Here is a 16,648-nt window from a genome sequence, read left to right on the forward strand (position 1 = left end):
AACAACATATATATATATATATATATTTTTTTTTTTTACCAAAACAAAATTTCCCTTGAGTTATGCTTATTCATTCATTCATTCAATTACAATATTACAGTGTACAGTAAAGTCTTTCTGGTGGTATTTGAAGGTTCAGGTTAATTTCCACAGACTGGGGAACTGTGGAGGATCTGGCAACATTAAATGCAACTTAACATACTGATTGTATTTATTTTATAGTGTTAAATTGTCCTACAGCTAATCTGTTAGAGCAGCGCCTTTAATTTTAAAAAACAACTTCCCATGATGCAAATGTTGAAGAATTGTATTTTCACTTTCACATTCTTTGATTTGAACGCTCAGCTGAACCAAACCTGGATTCATTTTTTAACACATCGAGGATTTTAACTGAAAAGCGTAGTTCGTAATTGTAAGTATTCTGTGATATGAAAATAAACTTGCATTTCATCTCTGGCACGTGACAATACGGCACAGATGACATTTGGTTGAGCGTATTGCACGCGCAGTGCCGTTTTGGTTTACATTACAGTAGACGTTGGTGTTGTGCATAACTGAATGTAGAATTTTCATTACATTTACCGCGAGTTTGATCAAAAGATTATTAAATCTGTTGAAATGGTTCACAAAACCAGTCAACAATGACTGAACTGTCGCTCTCGAACATGTAGCCTAATGAGTAGGAAACCGGTAAGCTGATAGTAGAGCATTCTGCACTTGGCTGCATGACATTCTTAACACGTGCGAAACGGCGTTGTTTTTAACAGATAATATTAAAACGTTTTATTAAAAAGCGTTTTTTCTATAAATGATGTTTTTATGAGCAGAATCATGCGCAACTAACAGACATTGGGCATGTGAAATTACAATAAACACATTATTATACATAATCGGTCGGTAAAAGTGCAACATATGGCTTTACTGGGATGTTTTAAACAGAATATGACTACGTCATGACGTAAACAAATTGTTCGAAAGAACCGATTCGGAGAAATTAGATTTATACAAGAGGGGCTATGCAGTGTAACCTAGCCTATATAAGTGCATTATTATACACTTTCTCACTAAATTATTTTTAAACAAAGTCGAAAACAGAACTTGTTCAACGTAATCAAGCCCATATTGAGCTTATGAGCTTGTGTTGTATTATCGGAGTTTATAATAAATTTTTCCCCCTTTTCCCCTACAGTGTAGTACTGGGCAGCTATGACTAGCTTTGCTCTGCTTGTGAATCTCATAGTTTTGCCCATTCACCTCTGGGCTGCAGTCACTCCAGAGACCACTTCATTCCCCACATCAACCAATGGAGAACCATTCCCATGGAACAAAATGAGACTTCCAGACACAGCATCTCCTCTTCATTACCATCTCCTTATCCACCCCAACCTCACAAGTTTAGACTTTACTGGAATGGTGCAGATCCAAATTGAGGTCCACGAAAACACCAAGAATATCATACTGCACAGCAAGGATCTTCATATCTCCAATGCAAGGTTGCTGGATTCAGACATAGGTCAGCTACAGGCCCTAAAGGTGCTGGAGTACCCATACTTCCAGCAGATTGCACTTATATCTGAGCATGCACTGCTGAAGAGAGAGCATGTATATTCAATTCAACTGGAGTTTGCCGCCAGCCTCTCTGAGAGCTTTCATGGATTTTACAAAAGCACATATCGGACCAGCAAGGGAGACCTCAGGTGAGAACCCTTATGTAAGCACAGCCAATATCTCTATGAGTGGCTCTGAAAGTGATTTATCATTTTTTAGAAGTAACAATCTGATGTTGGGCCAATCACGTTCTCAGGGTTGTGGCTTCCACACAGTTTGAGCCGACTAGTGCCCGGGCAGCTTTTCCCTGTTTTGATGAACCTGCCTTCAAAGCCAACTTTTCCATGCGGATTCGCAGAGAAGCAAAGCATATTGCCCTCTCAAACATGCCTAAGGTGTTGTTATAATATCCATAGAACCTCCATTGATCAATCCTGCTGTTTTCTGACTAAAACCTGAATAAATCATAAAGTGCATGAACTATTAATCTGCCGTTGGAGACACTGATTCTTCTGTTGAGTGTACTCTTTTTTCCTTTACTCCAGCTGAGAACATTAGAGCTGCCAGGCGGCCTGTTTGAGGACCAGTTTGATGTGAGTGTTAAGATGAGTGGCCTTCATTGTCTCTGACTTTCTGTCCATCAGCAAAACGAGTCAGCATGGAGTCCAGGTTAGAAGATGATCCGTCTTACATCATTAAAACCAAACCCTTATGTACTGTACTATAAGATACCACCTCCATCAATTATTACTTGATGTGAATTCAGATTTCAGTGTATGCTGTGCCAGAGAAGATCGACCAGGCAGAGTTTGCTCTGGACGCTGCAGTGAAACTGCTTGACTTCTATGATGACTACTTTGACATTCCTTACCCTCTACCTAAACAGGGTTAGCTCCACTTAGGCATTTCGTCTACTTCTTAAAGTGCAAAAGGCAGATTTCTGAATTCACTATTTATATAATCTGCTCTGTAGATCTTGCTGCCAACCCAGACTTTCAGTCTGGAGCGATGGAGAATTGGGGTCTGACCACCTACCGGGAATCAGGCCTTCTTTTTGACCCCCACAAGTCTTCTGCTTCTGACAAGCTGGGCATCACGATGATCATCGCCCATGAACTGGCCCATCAGGTGAACTTATGACATCAGTTAACTATTATGGGATGTATTCCAGTAACACGTTGCTGTGGTTAGTTAATGAATTGTTCATTCTTTGCATGTTCTTGTCAGTGGTTTGGAAACCTGGTGACCATGCAGTGGTGGAATGATCTGTGGCTGAACGAAGGTTTTGCCAAGTTCATGGAGTTTGTGTCTGTCAACATCACCAATCCTGAACTGCAAGTTGTACGTTACCTTTATATATATATATATATATATATATATAGGCTTTTTATTTCCATAATCATAATTTTAAAAGCACTCTGCATGATTTGGATGAAGATCTGTGCTAATATGAAGACAAATCTTTTTTGTGCCACAGGAGGATTATTTCCTAGAGAAGTGTTTTGAGGCCATGGAGGTAGACTCCTTGAGCTCCTCTCACCCAGTGTCCACACCGGTGGAGAATCCTGCTCAGATACAGGAAATGTTTGATGATGTTTCCTATGACAAGGTGCATAATAAAACTTTGGAAAGTTTTCCTGTGCGAGATGTTTTTCTTGTTATACTCTTTCAATAGCTTTTTAAAACCATTTTACGATTGTTAATGTCATTTCAGGGGGCTTGTATTCTGAACATGCTGAGAGAGTTTCTGACCCCAGATGCGTTTAAACTGGGCATTGTGAGATACCTAAAACGCTACAGTTACCAGAATACGGTCAATAGTAACCTGTGGGAAAGTCTGACCAATGTGAGTACAAATTACATGTGTGATGCAGATGCATAGAACTCTGCAGTAAACTGTGTGGGCTTTCTTATAATTCATTAGTTGCGGTTACATTTACCTGTTAAGATTCCCAGGTGAAATCCAGTCATCAGTCATCATTCTATGACTAAAAAGACTTCTTTGTGAGCTGTGCTTCTTGCTACACTATTGACAATGGACCTTTTTTGCTCACAAAATTTCACAAAGTTTTAGGAGTACAGGATCAAAATGTCTCATGATATAGTAGTGTGTTAACAAGGTTTGTCTCAATGTCTCTCTCTGTTATAGGTGTGTGACTCTGATGGTCTGGATGAAGGAAGACTGAAGGGTGATGAGTCCTGCCGGCGCTCAGTCTCACACTCTGGAGCTTCTGTGGGTTACTTTGTTACATCATTACTCTGAACTCTCTTTACCCTGTTTTTAAGTGCTGTTGTGATGTACTTCTGTGATATTTTATCTTTTAGAAATGGCACTCTGAGGACGAGCTGGATGTTAAGGCTATGATGGAGACGTGGACATTGCAGGAGGGCTTTCCACTCATTACGGTGGAGGTCAAAGGTCGCGAAGTCCGACTAAGTCAAGAGCGTTACCTAAAGAGTGATGACCCCTCACAAACATCCAGGTTTAATATTAATATCAAAGATCGACAATTTCTTAATTTTTATGCCTGTGATACTGATAGTGATTTTTCAGGGTTTATACTTTTAGCCCTCTTGTGTTGTACAGTCATTTACACACACCAAAAAAAATCATGGACATGATTTGAAAAGGTTAAACGGTACTGAAAAAAATAGTCACACATGTATTTGTTTGCGGTAAAAATGACAGCATTGGAAATGATTGGGAAGCTAATTTCATCAAGTAGAAATTGTTGGTACTGTGCCGAAACAAAAAACTTACTGAAAGCTCTTTATTTATTTTTTTATTTTTTGGGGGGAGATATCAGTTTGGAACATAACTCTATCAGTTTCAGAGTGAACATGTTTTGGAAAATATATATTTGATATAACATTTTAAAATAGTATTTCTGTGCATTTTTCATAATAATAAACTTTTTTTGTTTCACTTTTTAAACATTTCTCACTTCAGCACTAATCGGTCAAGCGTCTTCTTTAAAAAGAAACCAAACTTAAGTCTGCGTCCAAAGCATTTAAGATTTACCACAGTTTAAGTTGAAATATAGTACAAAAAAACAGTAATTTTTGACTGCCAACAACACCAGAGGGTTAAAATGCTGTCACAATTGAGATGTATTGCAATCAAAATAAGATAAGTTAGTTTTCTTGCAGCTAAAACAGTGGGGCAGCAGTGAATCTTACATATCGTGTGAACAAGATGAATTATTATCAATGTATGAATCCAAGTCACTCAATTTTTGACATGGTTTTCCACACATAATTTCTTTAGAATTATATCCTTGTATGTGCACAAATCTAAATAATTTACAAAGTAAAATCACTCAGTAACAAAACAGTATCTCACAGGAGACACATTGCCAGTGATCGTGAACTCTTGCTGAAAATGAATAAATTCCATTTGCTTTGTCACAGCAAGTCCCTCTTTGTGTACATGGGGCTTTATAAAGATGTATGACTTATTTTCAGACTCTTAATTTTCCTCTTTTTTTACACTTGGTTGTAAATTCTTGATCTTACAGCTTCCTGTGGCACGTTCCTTTGACTTACATTACCAGCGGCTCAGCCACAGTGCACCGCTTCCTGCTTAAGACCAAAACAGGTATTTCTTTTAATAGAATTATTTAATAATATTACTAATTTTGTGCTAATATTATTAAATGATATTATATAATATATTGTTTTGATAATAATTTACATTCATTTGTTTTCAAGTTTTTAAAATGTCAGTGTTTAGACATCTCTAAACGACACAAAGACTGAAAGATCATCCATAGAACACTGTAGCACTGATTTCTAACAGATCTGTTGTATATGTCGTCATAGATGCTCTGCATCTGCCGGAGGAGGTGGACTGGATCAAGTTTAATGTGGACATGAGTGGATATTACATTGTGCACTATGAGGGTTCTGGCTGGGATGACCTCATCACGCTGCTCAAACACAATCACACAGTGCTCAGCAGCAATGACCGGGCCAGCCTCATCAGCAACGCCTTCCAGCTGGTCAGGTCAGTCCTCATTCATCTGCATACAGTACGTGCTCTTATTGGTCAGTGGGATGAAAATGTATCAGGAGTCAAACAAGTCAATGTAAAGTACTGCAGATCATACAATAAAAGTGTTGGCAAGCTGATTTAAAATCATCTTCCCTCCCTGTGTCGTGGACAGTGTTGGTAAGCTTCCGCTGGATAAGGCTTTAGACCTGACCCTGTACCTAAGCAAGGAAACTGAGATTATGCCAGTGACACAGGGCTTCAGTGAGCTTGTGCCTCTGTACAAACTGATGGAGAAGAGAGACATGGTGGAGCTGGAGAACCAGATGAAGGTCAGTCAGGGATCATTTACTGTATTTTTTGACCTCCTAGCTTGTGGATTCATTCATTCAGGATTCAGATTTGAAATCGGCTTCTTTTCAGTCTGTGCAGTTCTGAGAATAAAACTAAAATGCATCTTGACATTTAATAATAGATAATTCAATAAAAACAATTCAGTAGTGCAGTACACTGCAAAAAATGCTTTTTTTTTTGTCTTGTTTCCAGCCAAAATATCTAAACATTCTTAAATCAAGAAGGATTTTCTAGACAAGTAAAAATTATTGTCTTGTTTTCGGAAACAAACAAGCCAAAATTAAGTGAGTTTTTGCTTAGAACAAGCAAAATAATCTGCCAATGGGGTAAGCAAAATAATCTTATTTCAAACAGAAAACAAGATTATTTTGCTTACCCCATTTTTTAGATTATTTTGCTTGTTTCAAGCAAAAGCTCACTTAATTTTGACTTGTTTTTTTCTGAAAACAAGACAATAATTTTCACTTGTCTAGAAAATCTAATTTCTCAAATTATCTAAATTCTTAAATTCTTACATCTTGATTTAAGAATTTTTAGATATCTGGGCTGGAAATAAAACAAAATATCTAAGTAAGAAAAGCATTTTTTTGCAGTGTAAAAACAGTAATACTGTGAAATATTATTACAATTGAAAATAACCTTTTTGTTTGTTTGTTTTAATATAGTATAATTCATTCCTGTGATTGTAAAGCTGAATTTTCAGCAGCCATTACTCCAGTCTTCAGTGTCACGTGATCTTTCAGAAATCACTCTAATATGCTGATTTGGTGCTTAAGAAACATTTCTTATTATTATCAATGTTGAAAACAATAGTGCTGCTGAAACAGAATTTATTTTGAATAGAAAATGTATAAATGTTTTACTGTCACTTTTAATCAATCCAGTGCATTAGAAGTATTAATTACTTTTTTCTTTATCTTACTGATGCCAAACTTTTGAACAGTAGTATACATTATAAAATTTGGTATGGAAAAATTGTCATTTTGTCATCTGGAAAATTGTTTACCTGAAATTTCCCCTGGAAGTTAAATACATTTAAAAAATGTCATGGAAATTTCTGTAATGAAAATAGAGTTTTCTAGTTATGCTAAAGTATTTAATTGGCAAGAAAAGTGCTCTTTGTAAATAATCATGACCACTGGAAAAGTCATGGAAATTTGTCGTTTAAAAAGTGTGAAAGCCCTCGTTAGTTCATTTAAAAAACTGACCAACAAGGGCTTTCATCATCGTTTTGTTTATCAACTCTTTATTGTGATTATGTAAAGCATATTAAATTACCATTTTGTATGAAACGTGTAAATAAACTCACCATGCCTTGTTCCCTGCTGTAGATGTGTAACTAATGCTGGTTCTCTTGCTGTGGTCCAGGGCTACATACTGCAGCTGTTCAGGAAGCTCATAGACCAGCAGTCGTGGACTGATGATGGCTCTGTGTCTCAGAGGATGCTGCGCAGCTACCTGCTCCTGTTCGGCTGTGTGCGGGGTCATCCTCCCTGTGTCAGCACGGCTACCCAGCTCTTCAACCGGTGGAGGGACTCAGATGGGAATATGAGGTGAGAGGTCATCATTTTTCTTTCCTTTCTGAAACCTCCTTTTGAACAACGAACACTTTGGTCTACACTGTTTCCATTAAGAATATGAAAACTCTGGAGAAGTAATAGCACGTTTTCTTTTTTCCTCCCTTAATGAATGAAACTGTAAGGAGAAATTGATTATTTTTGTCTTTCCGTCCTCTAGTCTTCCTAATGATGTTACTATGGCTGTGTTTTCTGTCGGTGCCCGGACTGAGGATGGCTGGGAATTCCTGTTTGAGAAGTACAAGGAATCCATGTACGTCTCCATGAAGAGCAGGATAAAGATGGCCCTCACAACCAGCCCTCTCGATCACAAGCTAAAATGGTGAGACATTCAGATAAACATCAGTTTAGGAAAATGAGAATAATCACTCATGTCATCCTTTATTTGTTTCAGGATGATGGAGCAGAGTCTGGTGGGAGAGGTGATGAAGACTCAGGATCTGCCATATGTTGTGACTTCAGTCAGTAAAAATCCAAAGGCCTACAAACACGCATGGGACTTTTTAAAAGCTAACTGGGACTCCCTGATTAAGAAGTAAGATACTGATCTAATTAGACACACGATAGTGGGATTCTGAGCCATTTAATGACTTCAAATATTTGTTTATAGGTTTGATCTTGGCTCACCCTCTATAGCGCACATGGTAGTGGGAGTGACCAACCAGTATTCCACCAGAGAAATGCTAGCTGAGGTAGGTATTGGGTTTTTTTATAAAAATAATTAGGAGCTTTCATCAGCTGGTCTAGACCAAAAACACATCATGTAATCAGAACACTTCATTACATTGTGTTTCTCTGCTTCATCAGATTCGTAGTTTCTTCAGTTCCTTGCGGGCTGAGACCGGAGCAGAATTGAGATGTATTCAGCAAGCCCTGGAGAACATTGAAGAGAACATTCGCTGGATGGACAAGAACCTCCCACTACTGAAGGCCTGGCTGCACAGACACTATGACCAGCAGAAAAATACAGAGCTGTGAAGCACTTAAACTGTGAATGTCAGAGTCATAGATGTATACATTTTATAATGCATTTTAATATAATGCAAGAGTTTTGATAAGAACTTTGGTGTGCTAAAGTGTGTGAAAACTGATTCTGAATTTGTGAATATGGGGTGAATATTTTTGAAGAGCTGTGCCATTGCTTGTAAAGGTCAAATTTAAGAATCTCATCCGTCTCCAACCTTTTGTATTGAAATGAAATTCTAGTGAATTGGATTACTTCTGTAATATCTTTTATTTTTATCATACGCTGTTTTGTCCTTGCAATCAACTCTTTTAACTCTAGAAATCAAGACATTTTGCTGCAACACTTTAAACTTATATATCAGCAATCATTTATACAATATTTATATAATCATTTAGTTTGCAAAAACAAGTCATGCAACGTCAGTACGGTTTAAAAAGAAAACAAATTTATTTGTTTGAACAATTCATCTCAACACCTAGTTACAGGTTTGCTTCTGAGTCATTGAGCACAGTCAAGTATATTAACATGGTCTGTAGGAAACAAAATATAGAAACAGCTGTCATGTTAAATCTATTATAACTCAGTGGCTTCAACAGAAATGTAACACTGAAAAAACAGCACGAAATTTTTTTTCCTCTGTTGCTGGTTTCATTTGGTCCAGTGAGACACTTTTCCCCATAGGGGGCGCCCTTTCATAGAGTTACAGCTTGAGCACAACTACGATAAAAGTAAACAGAAAGATGCCAAAGATCTGACAAGCATCGGCTTTCATTACATTAGCCCTCAATAATCAGTGGCTGATGACTTCCTCTTTTTCTTCTGCATCTCTCAGTTTAGTTCACACAGTACTGATGTTCACAGATGTCTCGTAGTCTAGGGTGACCATACGTGCCATTTTCCCAGGACGCGTCCTGGCCAGGATTTCTATATTGCCTAAAATATCTAGGTTTTGGCTTTGTTTGCGTGTGCAGACCGATTGGTCAGGCCGTCTTACATCAGGACGTCCTGTCAGTCTGCATGCAGCTAGGACAGCAGTGCAGTGTGTCATGTATGAAGAGATCACACTCCACGCAGAACACTTTTTTACATGCTAGACAAGTAAACACCTGCAGAGAGGAGAAAACAGAGGCTAAATGTCATTTTAAAGAAGAAACCATTAAAGGAAAACTCCACTATTTTTGAAAATAGGCTCATTTTCCAACTCCCCTAGAGTTAAACAGTTGAGTTTTACCGTTTTCGAATCCATTCAGCCGATCTCTCGGGTCTGGCGGTAGCATTTAGCTAATTTATGACTAAGCTTTTAGCTACCAGTAATAGGTGTTGAACTTTCAACAATTGTGTAAATGTGGTGACAATGACTGTGTGATTACCCATGCGAATGAGGGAGCACTCTGAGGAGGAGCTGGCTGGAGGCGGCTTCACATGCAGCATCAGCAGCTCTTTAAAATGACTCTCATCCAGAATCACATTGTAGGATCCTATTGGGCCAAACAGAATTTAGAAAACATTACACAAGTGAGAAATCATGTTAAAGTAAGACTACCAACCTCCGGTTTCTCTTGTGAGAATAGTGCACACCCGAACCTCTGCTGACAGGCCGATCACAGACACTCTGATCTTCAAACCATTCAGAGTCTGTTGATATATTAAAACACAAGACCACAAAGAAATCCGTGTTCATCAAAATACACTAACCATTGCAGTATGCAGACATTAACACCATTCAAACTCACTTTGATAAGCTCATAGATGTTGGCTGGGTCACAGGTGGTAAGACTGCTGAAAACCACCAGGATCTCTTTGCTTGTATGAGCAGGCATGTGTCTGCATGAAAATAGACATATGGTTACTGCGGTAAAGGGATATGTAGATTATGAAGCACTGTATGCAACACTGTTACATTTCAGTTCCAGGTGGAAGTGGCATGTGCCTTACTTCAGTGTCTGCATAGCCAAGTTCAGAGAGTTGTAGAGAGACGGTTCGCCAACACATGTGGAGTCCACGGCTTTCTTCAGAGCTGCTGTATGCTTCTTAGGGTTCCCTGGTAAGAGTAAAAGTGAATTTGATGATAAAGAAAACGTATCAAAACATGCAAACAAATACTAATGCATCAACCTGCAAGATCAGTGAGCTTCTCCGCCCTCTTGTTCTTGGTGGTAATGATCCCTATCTGGGACAATATGGTACAGTTAACAGAGGCTGCACACGCTGTAAACACTCACAGACAGATACAGAGATGAGTGCATTACCTGACTGATTGGATTCTGGTCAAAGTATTCCTCTACAAAATACTCCATCAGCTGAAGAATGCAAAATTAAATCAGTTCAGACAGATTTCATATAATGTATACGCCACTACAAATGCAGTGCTACTAACCTTCAAGGTTGAGGTGAGCCTGTTAGGCTTTAGGTCTTGATCTTCCATTGATCTAGATGAGTCAATGATCACAAAGAGGTGCCGCATCTGGTTTGGTGGGAATTATATGCATGATTATAATCAGTCTCCGACAACAAAAAATAATGATATAACTATGGAGGAGTAAAATGCATCTTACCATCCCAAGCCGAACTTGTCCATGACTCTCAAACACTCTGTAATGTGACAGAGAGACTGCAAGTGAATATCAAATCAATAGGCAATCAGCTCAAACTGATTTTTATATTGTGCATTCGAGTGCTGTACCTTTTCCTCTTTGCCTGGAAAAGAATGTCCTCCACAGTAGCTTTGAGAGATCCAGATTCATCCTCCTTCAGCACCTCCCTAAGAGAGACACGTCAACTGCTCATTACAGCGTATGTGTTCTCATGTGCTTTAATAAATATCAGTCAGTGGCTGATAGTCTTGTGATGCCCCTTACAATCATATTAAGCCATAGTTTCGGAGCCTTTATGTTTTATACTTTTAGTGACAATTATTGACGGTATAAATAATATTTTATGAAATATATTTTATTAACAATGACCACTTTTTGGTGGCAATTTGAGGTAAATAATGCATTTAAATTTAAAACGCACACAAGTTAAAGTTAGGCATAAAGCTCAACTTCTCACCATGTTCGTTCGTATCCTCCTTCCCAGCGTTTTGCTCTCTCTGGTTCTTCATCCATGTTTTATAATTGTAACAGACTGTAAGCTTTCTTTAGGGGGAATGTTATACAGTTATTCTATTCTTCCGAAAGGTTTGTACTCTCAGAAGTTTCAATAGATTTCTGCATTTGGTCTCCTCACAGAGACTCCCTTATACGTTGTATAGATTTTCGTACTTTAAAACTTATAACGGCAAATACAGGAAAATGTCTATTAACTGTATTTTTGTATTAAGCACATATTAATATGTAACTTGATCAGTGGACTATAAAAAACAATCCAATTCACCCGGTATTTACTTTCGGGCAACCCTTGTCCGTCGATTTGTTATGTCCTCCGGTACAAAAACTGAACAATAGTTCCGAGTTATGGGAGGGCCTCCATATATTGATCCATAAAACCAGTTTATGATTAGCTTTTTTAGTTGCCCACTTGAATTAATTTCAGAAACTGAAATGAATACAAAATAATACATTTGGAAACTGAATGGCTTTATTTTACTATGTACACAAATAACGAGCAAAAAATGTACTGTACATTCAACACAATTTGCCTGAATTCTCTATAAATTCGACATAATTGACTTAAGAACCAAAATATATAAACTTTATAATTGAAATTGAATTCACACCTATTCTATAAATGTGTACTTAAAAAAGAATAGATTGCTATTCTGGTGACAGATCAATCAACAGGTTTAAAAAAAAACTAAAGTTAAAAAAAGAAAATCCACTAAGAAATGATTATAGCAAACAACATTGGAATGTCTTTGCTTGAAGATCCCTAAAACTACAACAAAAAGTGGCCACAGTCTCATATAAGATACACTAACTTTGACTTGACTAAATGTCTGAGGATAAAGATAAAAGGTTAAAAGGAAACTTCATCTAGCTTTAAAAAATAAAACAAAATACTTCATTGATACCACAATATTTTGATCAAGCTTAGTTTGGCTCAAAAGCAAAAACCTGTCATACAGCAGCCACACAGTTCTTGATAGTAATACAGTGATACAGATTTTTAATACAGAAATACAGATACAGTAAAGTCCCAAAACAAAACATCATGTCACGTAATATACCCTCCGGAGTTTCCAGTGCCAGGTTTTATTGTCTGTGGTCATAATCGCTGACCCTTCTTTTGATCAAGGACAGTTTTGTCTTCAGCTGTTTACACCTTTTCTTTTTCATCTGATAGTCTGAAGACTGTGGGAAAGAAAACAGGTCAGAAATTACATTTGCCTATACACTTAAGTCATAATCATTATGTACTATAAACGGGGTTTTTTTAACAGCTGTGACAAATTATGCAATTCACAATATTCTATTCCGAAAGAGTTTACCTTCTTCAAACTTTTAAGCCTGTTGTATACATCCATGGCATCCTTTTTAGATAATAAAACAAGAGTAATATATATTAATGTAACATATTTGAATAACAATGATTTTATCAAAACAGGAGAGATATTATTAAATTAATGCTTAATATTGTTAAAGAAGTTATTTTATTATTATTTAAAGGTGAAAGAGATTACTGTGAAAACCACAGATTAAGTGACTTTATACTGTAAGACTTGACAACCATAATCTTAAAGGGGTCCTATTATGCTTTTTCACTTTTTCAACTTTAGTTAGTCTGTAATGTTTCTGTTTGGGCATAAAAAAGATCTGCAAAGTTACAAAGTTCAAAGTCCACTTCAAAAGGAGATATTTTATTGAACAGAAATCACTTTTCAAAAACTACAACGAACGACTCGTTTGGACTACAACGCATATTTTCTAAGCATGTGAATTTGTGTTTCACTTTATAAATTACATACCATGAACTGTGGGCTGCCTTCCTGCAGGCTGTCCAGCTCTCGATTTGCTTCTGCCAAGCCCTGATTAATATCATCTAGCTCAGCCTGAAGACGCTTGTACTCCATGTGGTCTCTGTCAAACTCTCTCTTGTACTCAAGCCTCTCCTGCTCATTCATGATGGGAGGATACTCACTGAGAGCATGGCAGCACAAAATAGAGGTAAAGGGGGAAATATGACAAGAGTGTTACTAATTACATAAAGTCACAAATGCTGTGCAATTTTTTTTTTAAAAAGTGCTCCAGTACTACCAACTATAACTCAAAGATTTTCCTCACCTTTGATAGTCAGTGTCCAGCTCATCTCCAGACTCTCCAGTGTCATAGTCTCTTAGTTTGCCCTTCAGTCCACTTAAAGAGCTTGTCACGTCAGAACCACTTTTGATAAAAAATTTTAAAAAAACAACACCAATAGCAATTTTGTTAATAACTTAGGTGTGACATTATTACAATTTTGATTATAACTGACAGTGAGAATAGCTTTCTGATCACAATAGTTCACATAATAAGTTTGTGAAACTGGTTATTCATGTTCATGACAAAACAAAATCCACCAGGTCCTATTCATACAGGGACAAGATTTCCTGGATTCCTTCACTCTGTGTCACCTAGTCTAGTGACAGACTAATATTGAGCAGACCAAGCATTCGGAGTCTGTCTGTGGTCATTCTGCCTACAACGTGACTTTGTGTACATTTTATTTGTCATTAATAATTAAATAATTAATCATTTGTGATTATTAAATAAATTGCATACAGATATTATCATTATAGTCAACCACTACAAATGTAATTCACATCTACAAAAATCAAACGTATTGTAGAACAGTCACAGAACAAAGTCTACAGAAAGATGAAAAGTAATGCATTTGCTTTTGCAATAAAATCTTTAAAAGCACTGAGATGACCTACCTTGGAAGGTAAATTGGTTTCTGGCTGTAAACCATTGGCTGTGTAACCCCGATTTGATCATTGTGGTCATTGACAAAAGCCTCTGGATCTCCAGAAACATTTTTAACCTGAAGAAAAAACAAAGAAAGTCTGAGTTCCTATCTAGACATTTTGTATAAATGAATAAAAAATAAATAACGTTACGGCAGGCAATTCCATATAAAAAAAGTATTTAGCTCACCCTTCAACTGTTTCATATTTCATTGGAAGCATAATGTGCAATTAACAATAAAAAATATTTTTGACACACTAAAACCCGTTACAAGCCCCGTCTTAATACTGCATCAAAAGGTGTTTTTTTTCCAAAATGTTTTTAATACCCCACCCCTCCATACAGCCAGCATGACAACATTTGTCATCTCAAAACATTTTCACTCATCATTTGGTAGTCTGCCACTCCTGTAAGTGTTGCTGTAGGCCTCTTTTACTTGAGCTTCTCTGTTTCCCCAATGCACTCAGCCGTCCTTTTTGTATGGTAAATAGTCTGGACAAACATTAAAGCCAGGCAAAACCGGTTCCACCACTTCCACAAATACCATTGTGACATAAAGGACAAAACTACCACTGCTTACATGGTGAATTGTGTAAGAACAAAGCCAACGGAGTGACCTAAAAACACTAGAACACGCTGATGTTTTTTGGTCTAACAATTCCCACCTACCAGTTTATAAACTTTTAAGTCACTATTAAGTGTTCCATGTGTTTCATTATGGAATTTTGGATCACGTTTTCCATCAAGTGAAAGTGCTTAAGAGGACACACCCTGAAACTAGACATAAAAACACCTCTTCATGGAAATCTTTCTCTGCAACTTCTCTTAATGGATGGTCTTAATAGTAATGCTCAAGACCAGTGATACTCCTAAAAACAGTGGAGAAATTATAGGCACCACATAGCAACCGTTGAAAATAAAACAAGATGTATCAAAAAGCATTCTTGGTATTATATAGTAGTAGTAGTAGCACAACAAGTGCTACAAACAGTATTAAATTTCATGACATCATAAATCCACACATTGCACTGAATAAAGAAAAACACAGAACTAACATGGACATGAAATGAAACATATCTTTTTTGGAATTTGCTAGTGAAAATTCTTACCCATTCCCCGATGCCTTGAGACGTGAGGCCGTCGGTGATGGTCTTCACGTCATACCACAGAACACGCTCCCTGCCGTATCTCCTGATCTGCCCTCGGGTCTTCACCGCGAACACAAGTAAGATGATCAATCCAACCACAACCAGAAACCCAAGAACAACGGCAATGGCCTTGAAGAGAAAGAAAGAAATAAAACACTTGAATAGCACTGCAAATGAACAACAATATAGAGGACAATGTGGCAGTTTGGCTTCTGTGTTTGAATGAATCTCAACTAGCATTTCTACACAACAGAAATGTATTACGTCGTGTCTGATAATAGCCAACCTGAACTGAACAAATATTATTATGAAGATGGCCTACTCCCAGTCAGGAGAACATGCTCACCTCTTCAGGCTCCACTACACAGTAGTGGTATAAATATTGATTGATGAAGATGCCAGAGGCCTGATCTTGGTTCTTGTATTGTGCACACATCTGCAAGATCTGACTATACATCATGGATCCAGATGTCTGAGAAGTGGGGTTAACAGCGACCAGGTACACGATGGTGGCGATGAGCATGAGTGCAGCCAGAATGGCACAAATAATGATGGAGGCCAGATAGAATGATGGAGACTGTGCAGTGTTCTGTCTCGACACCACCAGGATGAAGATGATGAGCACAGCGATAAAGGTGATTGCCGCAATCGCTATGATGAAGCCCTTGCCTGATTTCGGGTCCATGTATGTGCCGCCTCCATAGCCTCCGAGACCCCCACCGTAACTTCCTCCATATCCACCAAGCCCACCGCCGTATCCACCGCCATACGATCCACCGCCATACGATCCACCGCTATAGCTGCCTCCCATCCCAAGACCCCCGAGGCCCATGGCGCTGGCATCATAGTCCCATGCCAGTGTGGAGGCTACACAGGCAAACATAGCCACACACAAAATGATGATAATGATGCACAAAATCTTCATGACACCAGGGGGTGACGTCCAGCGGTAAAAGTGAAGCATTTCATCAGGGTGGTAAGAAGGTGTGCGATGGGAGGATCGGTGGTGACTGAAATGATAAAGTGAGATAATATGGATGAGTAAAAGGAAAACTATTAACTAATTGTGTTTTAAAACTTTACTCAGATACAGGGTTATTAAAGTTAACTAAAACTAAATCTAAAACCATAAAAACACTTTACTTGAAATAAAATAATTAACTAAAGTAATATATATA

General features: G+C 37.7%; 3 protein-coding genes across 3 annotated transcripts in view; 1 reads left to right on the top strand and 2 right to left on the bottom strand.

Annotated features, from left to right (window-relative positions):
- The first annotated feature begins 330 nt into the window (after positions 1–330).
- On the top strand, positions 331–8,643 carry erap1b (endoplasmic reticulum aminopeptidase 1b). Its single transcript, XM_016558151.1, is given in 20 exon segments — positions 331–423; positions 1,190–1,697; positions 1,805–1,943; positions 2,094–2,155; positions 2,157–2,217; positions 2,315–2,435; positions 2,522–2,676; positions 2,776–2,889; positions 3,026–3,157; positions 3,263–3,394; positions 3,698–3,781; positions 3,874–4,031; positions 5,067–5,146; positions 5,371–5,554; positions 5,715–5,871; positions 7,262–7,446; positions 7,631–7,792; positions 7,865–8,005; positions 8,081–8,162; positions 8,278–8,643. Coding segments are annotated over 19 exon segments (2,811 nt in total). The 5' UTR covers positions 331–423; positions 1,190–1,206; the 3' UTR covers positions 8,449–8,643.
- A 1,075-nt stretch (positions 8,644–9,718) lies between these two features.
- gtf2h2 (general transcription factor IIH, polypeptide 2) lies at positions 9,719–11,873 on the bottom strand. The gene is made up of 11 exons (XM_016558132.1): positions 11,813–11,873; positions 11,489–11,570; positions 11,121–11,198; positions 10,993–11,029; positions 10,815–10,901; positions 10,687–10,737; positions 10,553–10,607; positions 10,373–10,478; positions 10,171–10,261; positions 9,985–10,072; positions 9,719–9,915 (listed from the first exon to the last, which is right to left on the bottom strand). Exons 2-11 carry the CDS (start codon positions 11,542–11,544, stop codon positions 9,719–9,721), a joined length of 846 nt encoding a protein of 281 aa, XP_016413618.1. The 5' UTR covers positions 11,545–11,570; positions 11,813–11,873.
- Positions 11,874–12,101: 228 nt separating this feature from the next.
- Positions 12,102–16,648, bottom strand: part of oclnb (occludin b) — a 5,241-nt gene continuing 694 nt past the window's right edge. The window contains exons 2-8 of the mRNA XM_016558133.1: positions 15,817–16,480; positions 15,432–15,599; positions 14,292–14,398; positions 13,660–13,758; positions 13,344–13,515; positions 12,867–12,908; positions 12,102–12,729 (exon numbers count right to left, since the gene is read on the bottom strand). Of these exons, the coding sequence (XP_016413619.1) occupies positions 12,631–12,729; positions 12,867–12,908; positions 13,344–13,515; positions 13,660–13,758; positions 14,292–14,398; positions 15,432–15,599; positions 15,817–16,480 (1,351 nt within the window). The 3' untranslated portion in view covers positions 12,102–12,630. The remainder of the gene's footprint in view (positions 12,730–12,866; positions 12,909–13,343; positions 13,516–13,659; positions 13,759–14,291; positions 14,399–15,431; positions 15,600–15,816; positions 16,481–16,648) is intronic.

This window comes from Sinocyclocheilus rhinocerous, unplaced genomic scaffold, assembly GCF_001515625.1.
Source record: "Sinocyclocheilus rhinocerous isolate Xijiao unplaced genomic scaffold, SAMN03320098_v1.1 scaffold196, whole genome shotgun sequence".
NCBI classification, from domain to species: Eukaryota; Metazoa; Chordata; class Actinopteri; order Cypriniformes; family Cyprinidae; genus Sinocyclocheilus; species Sinocyclocheilus rhinocerous.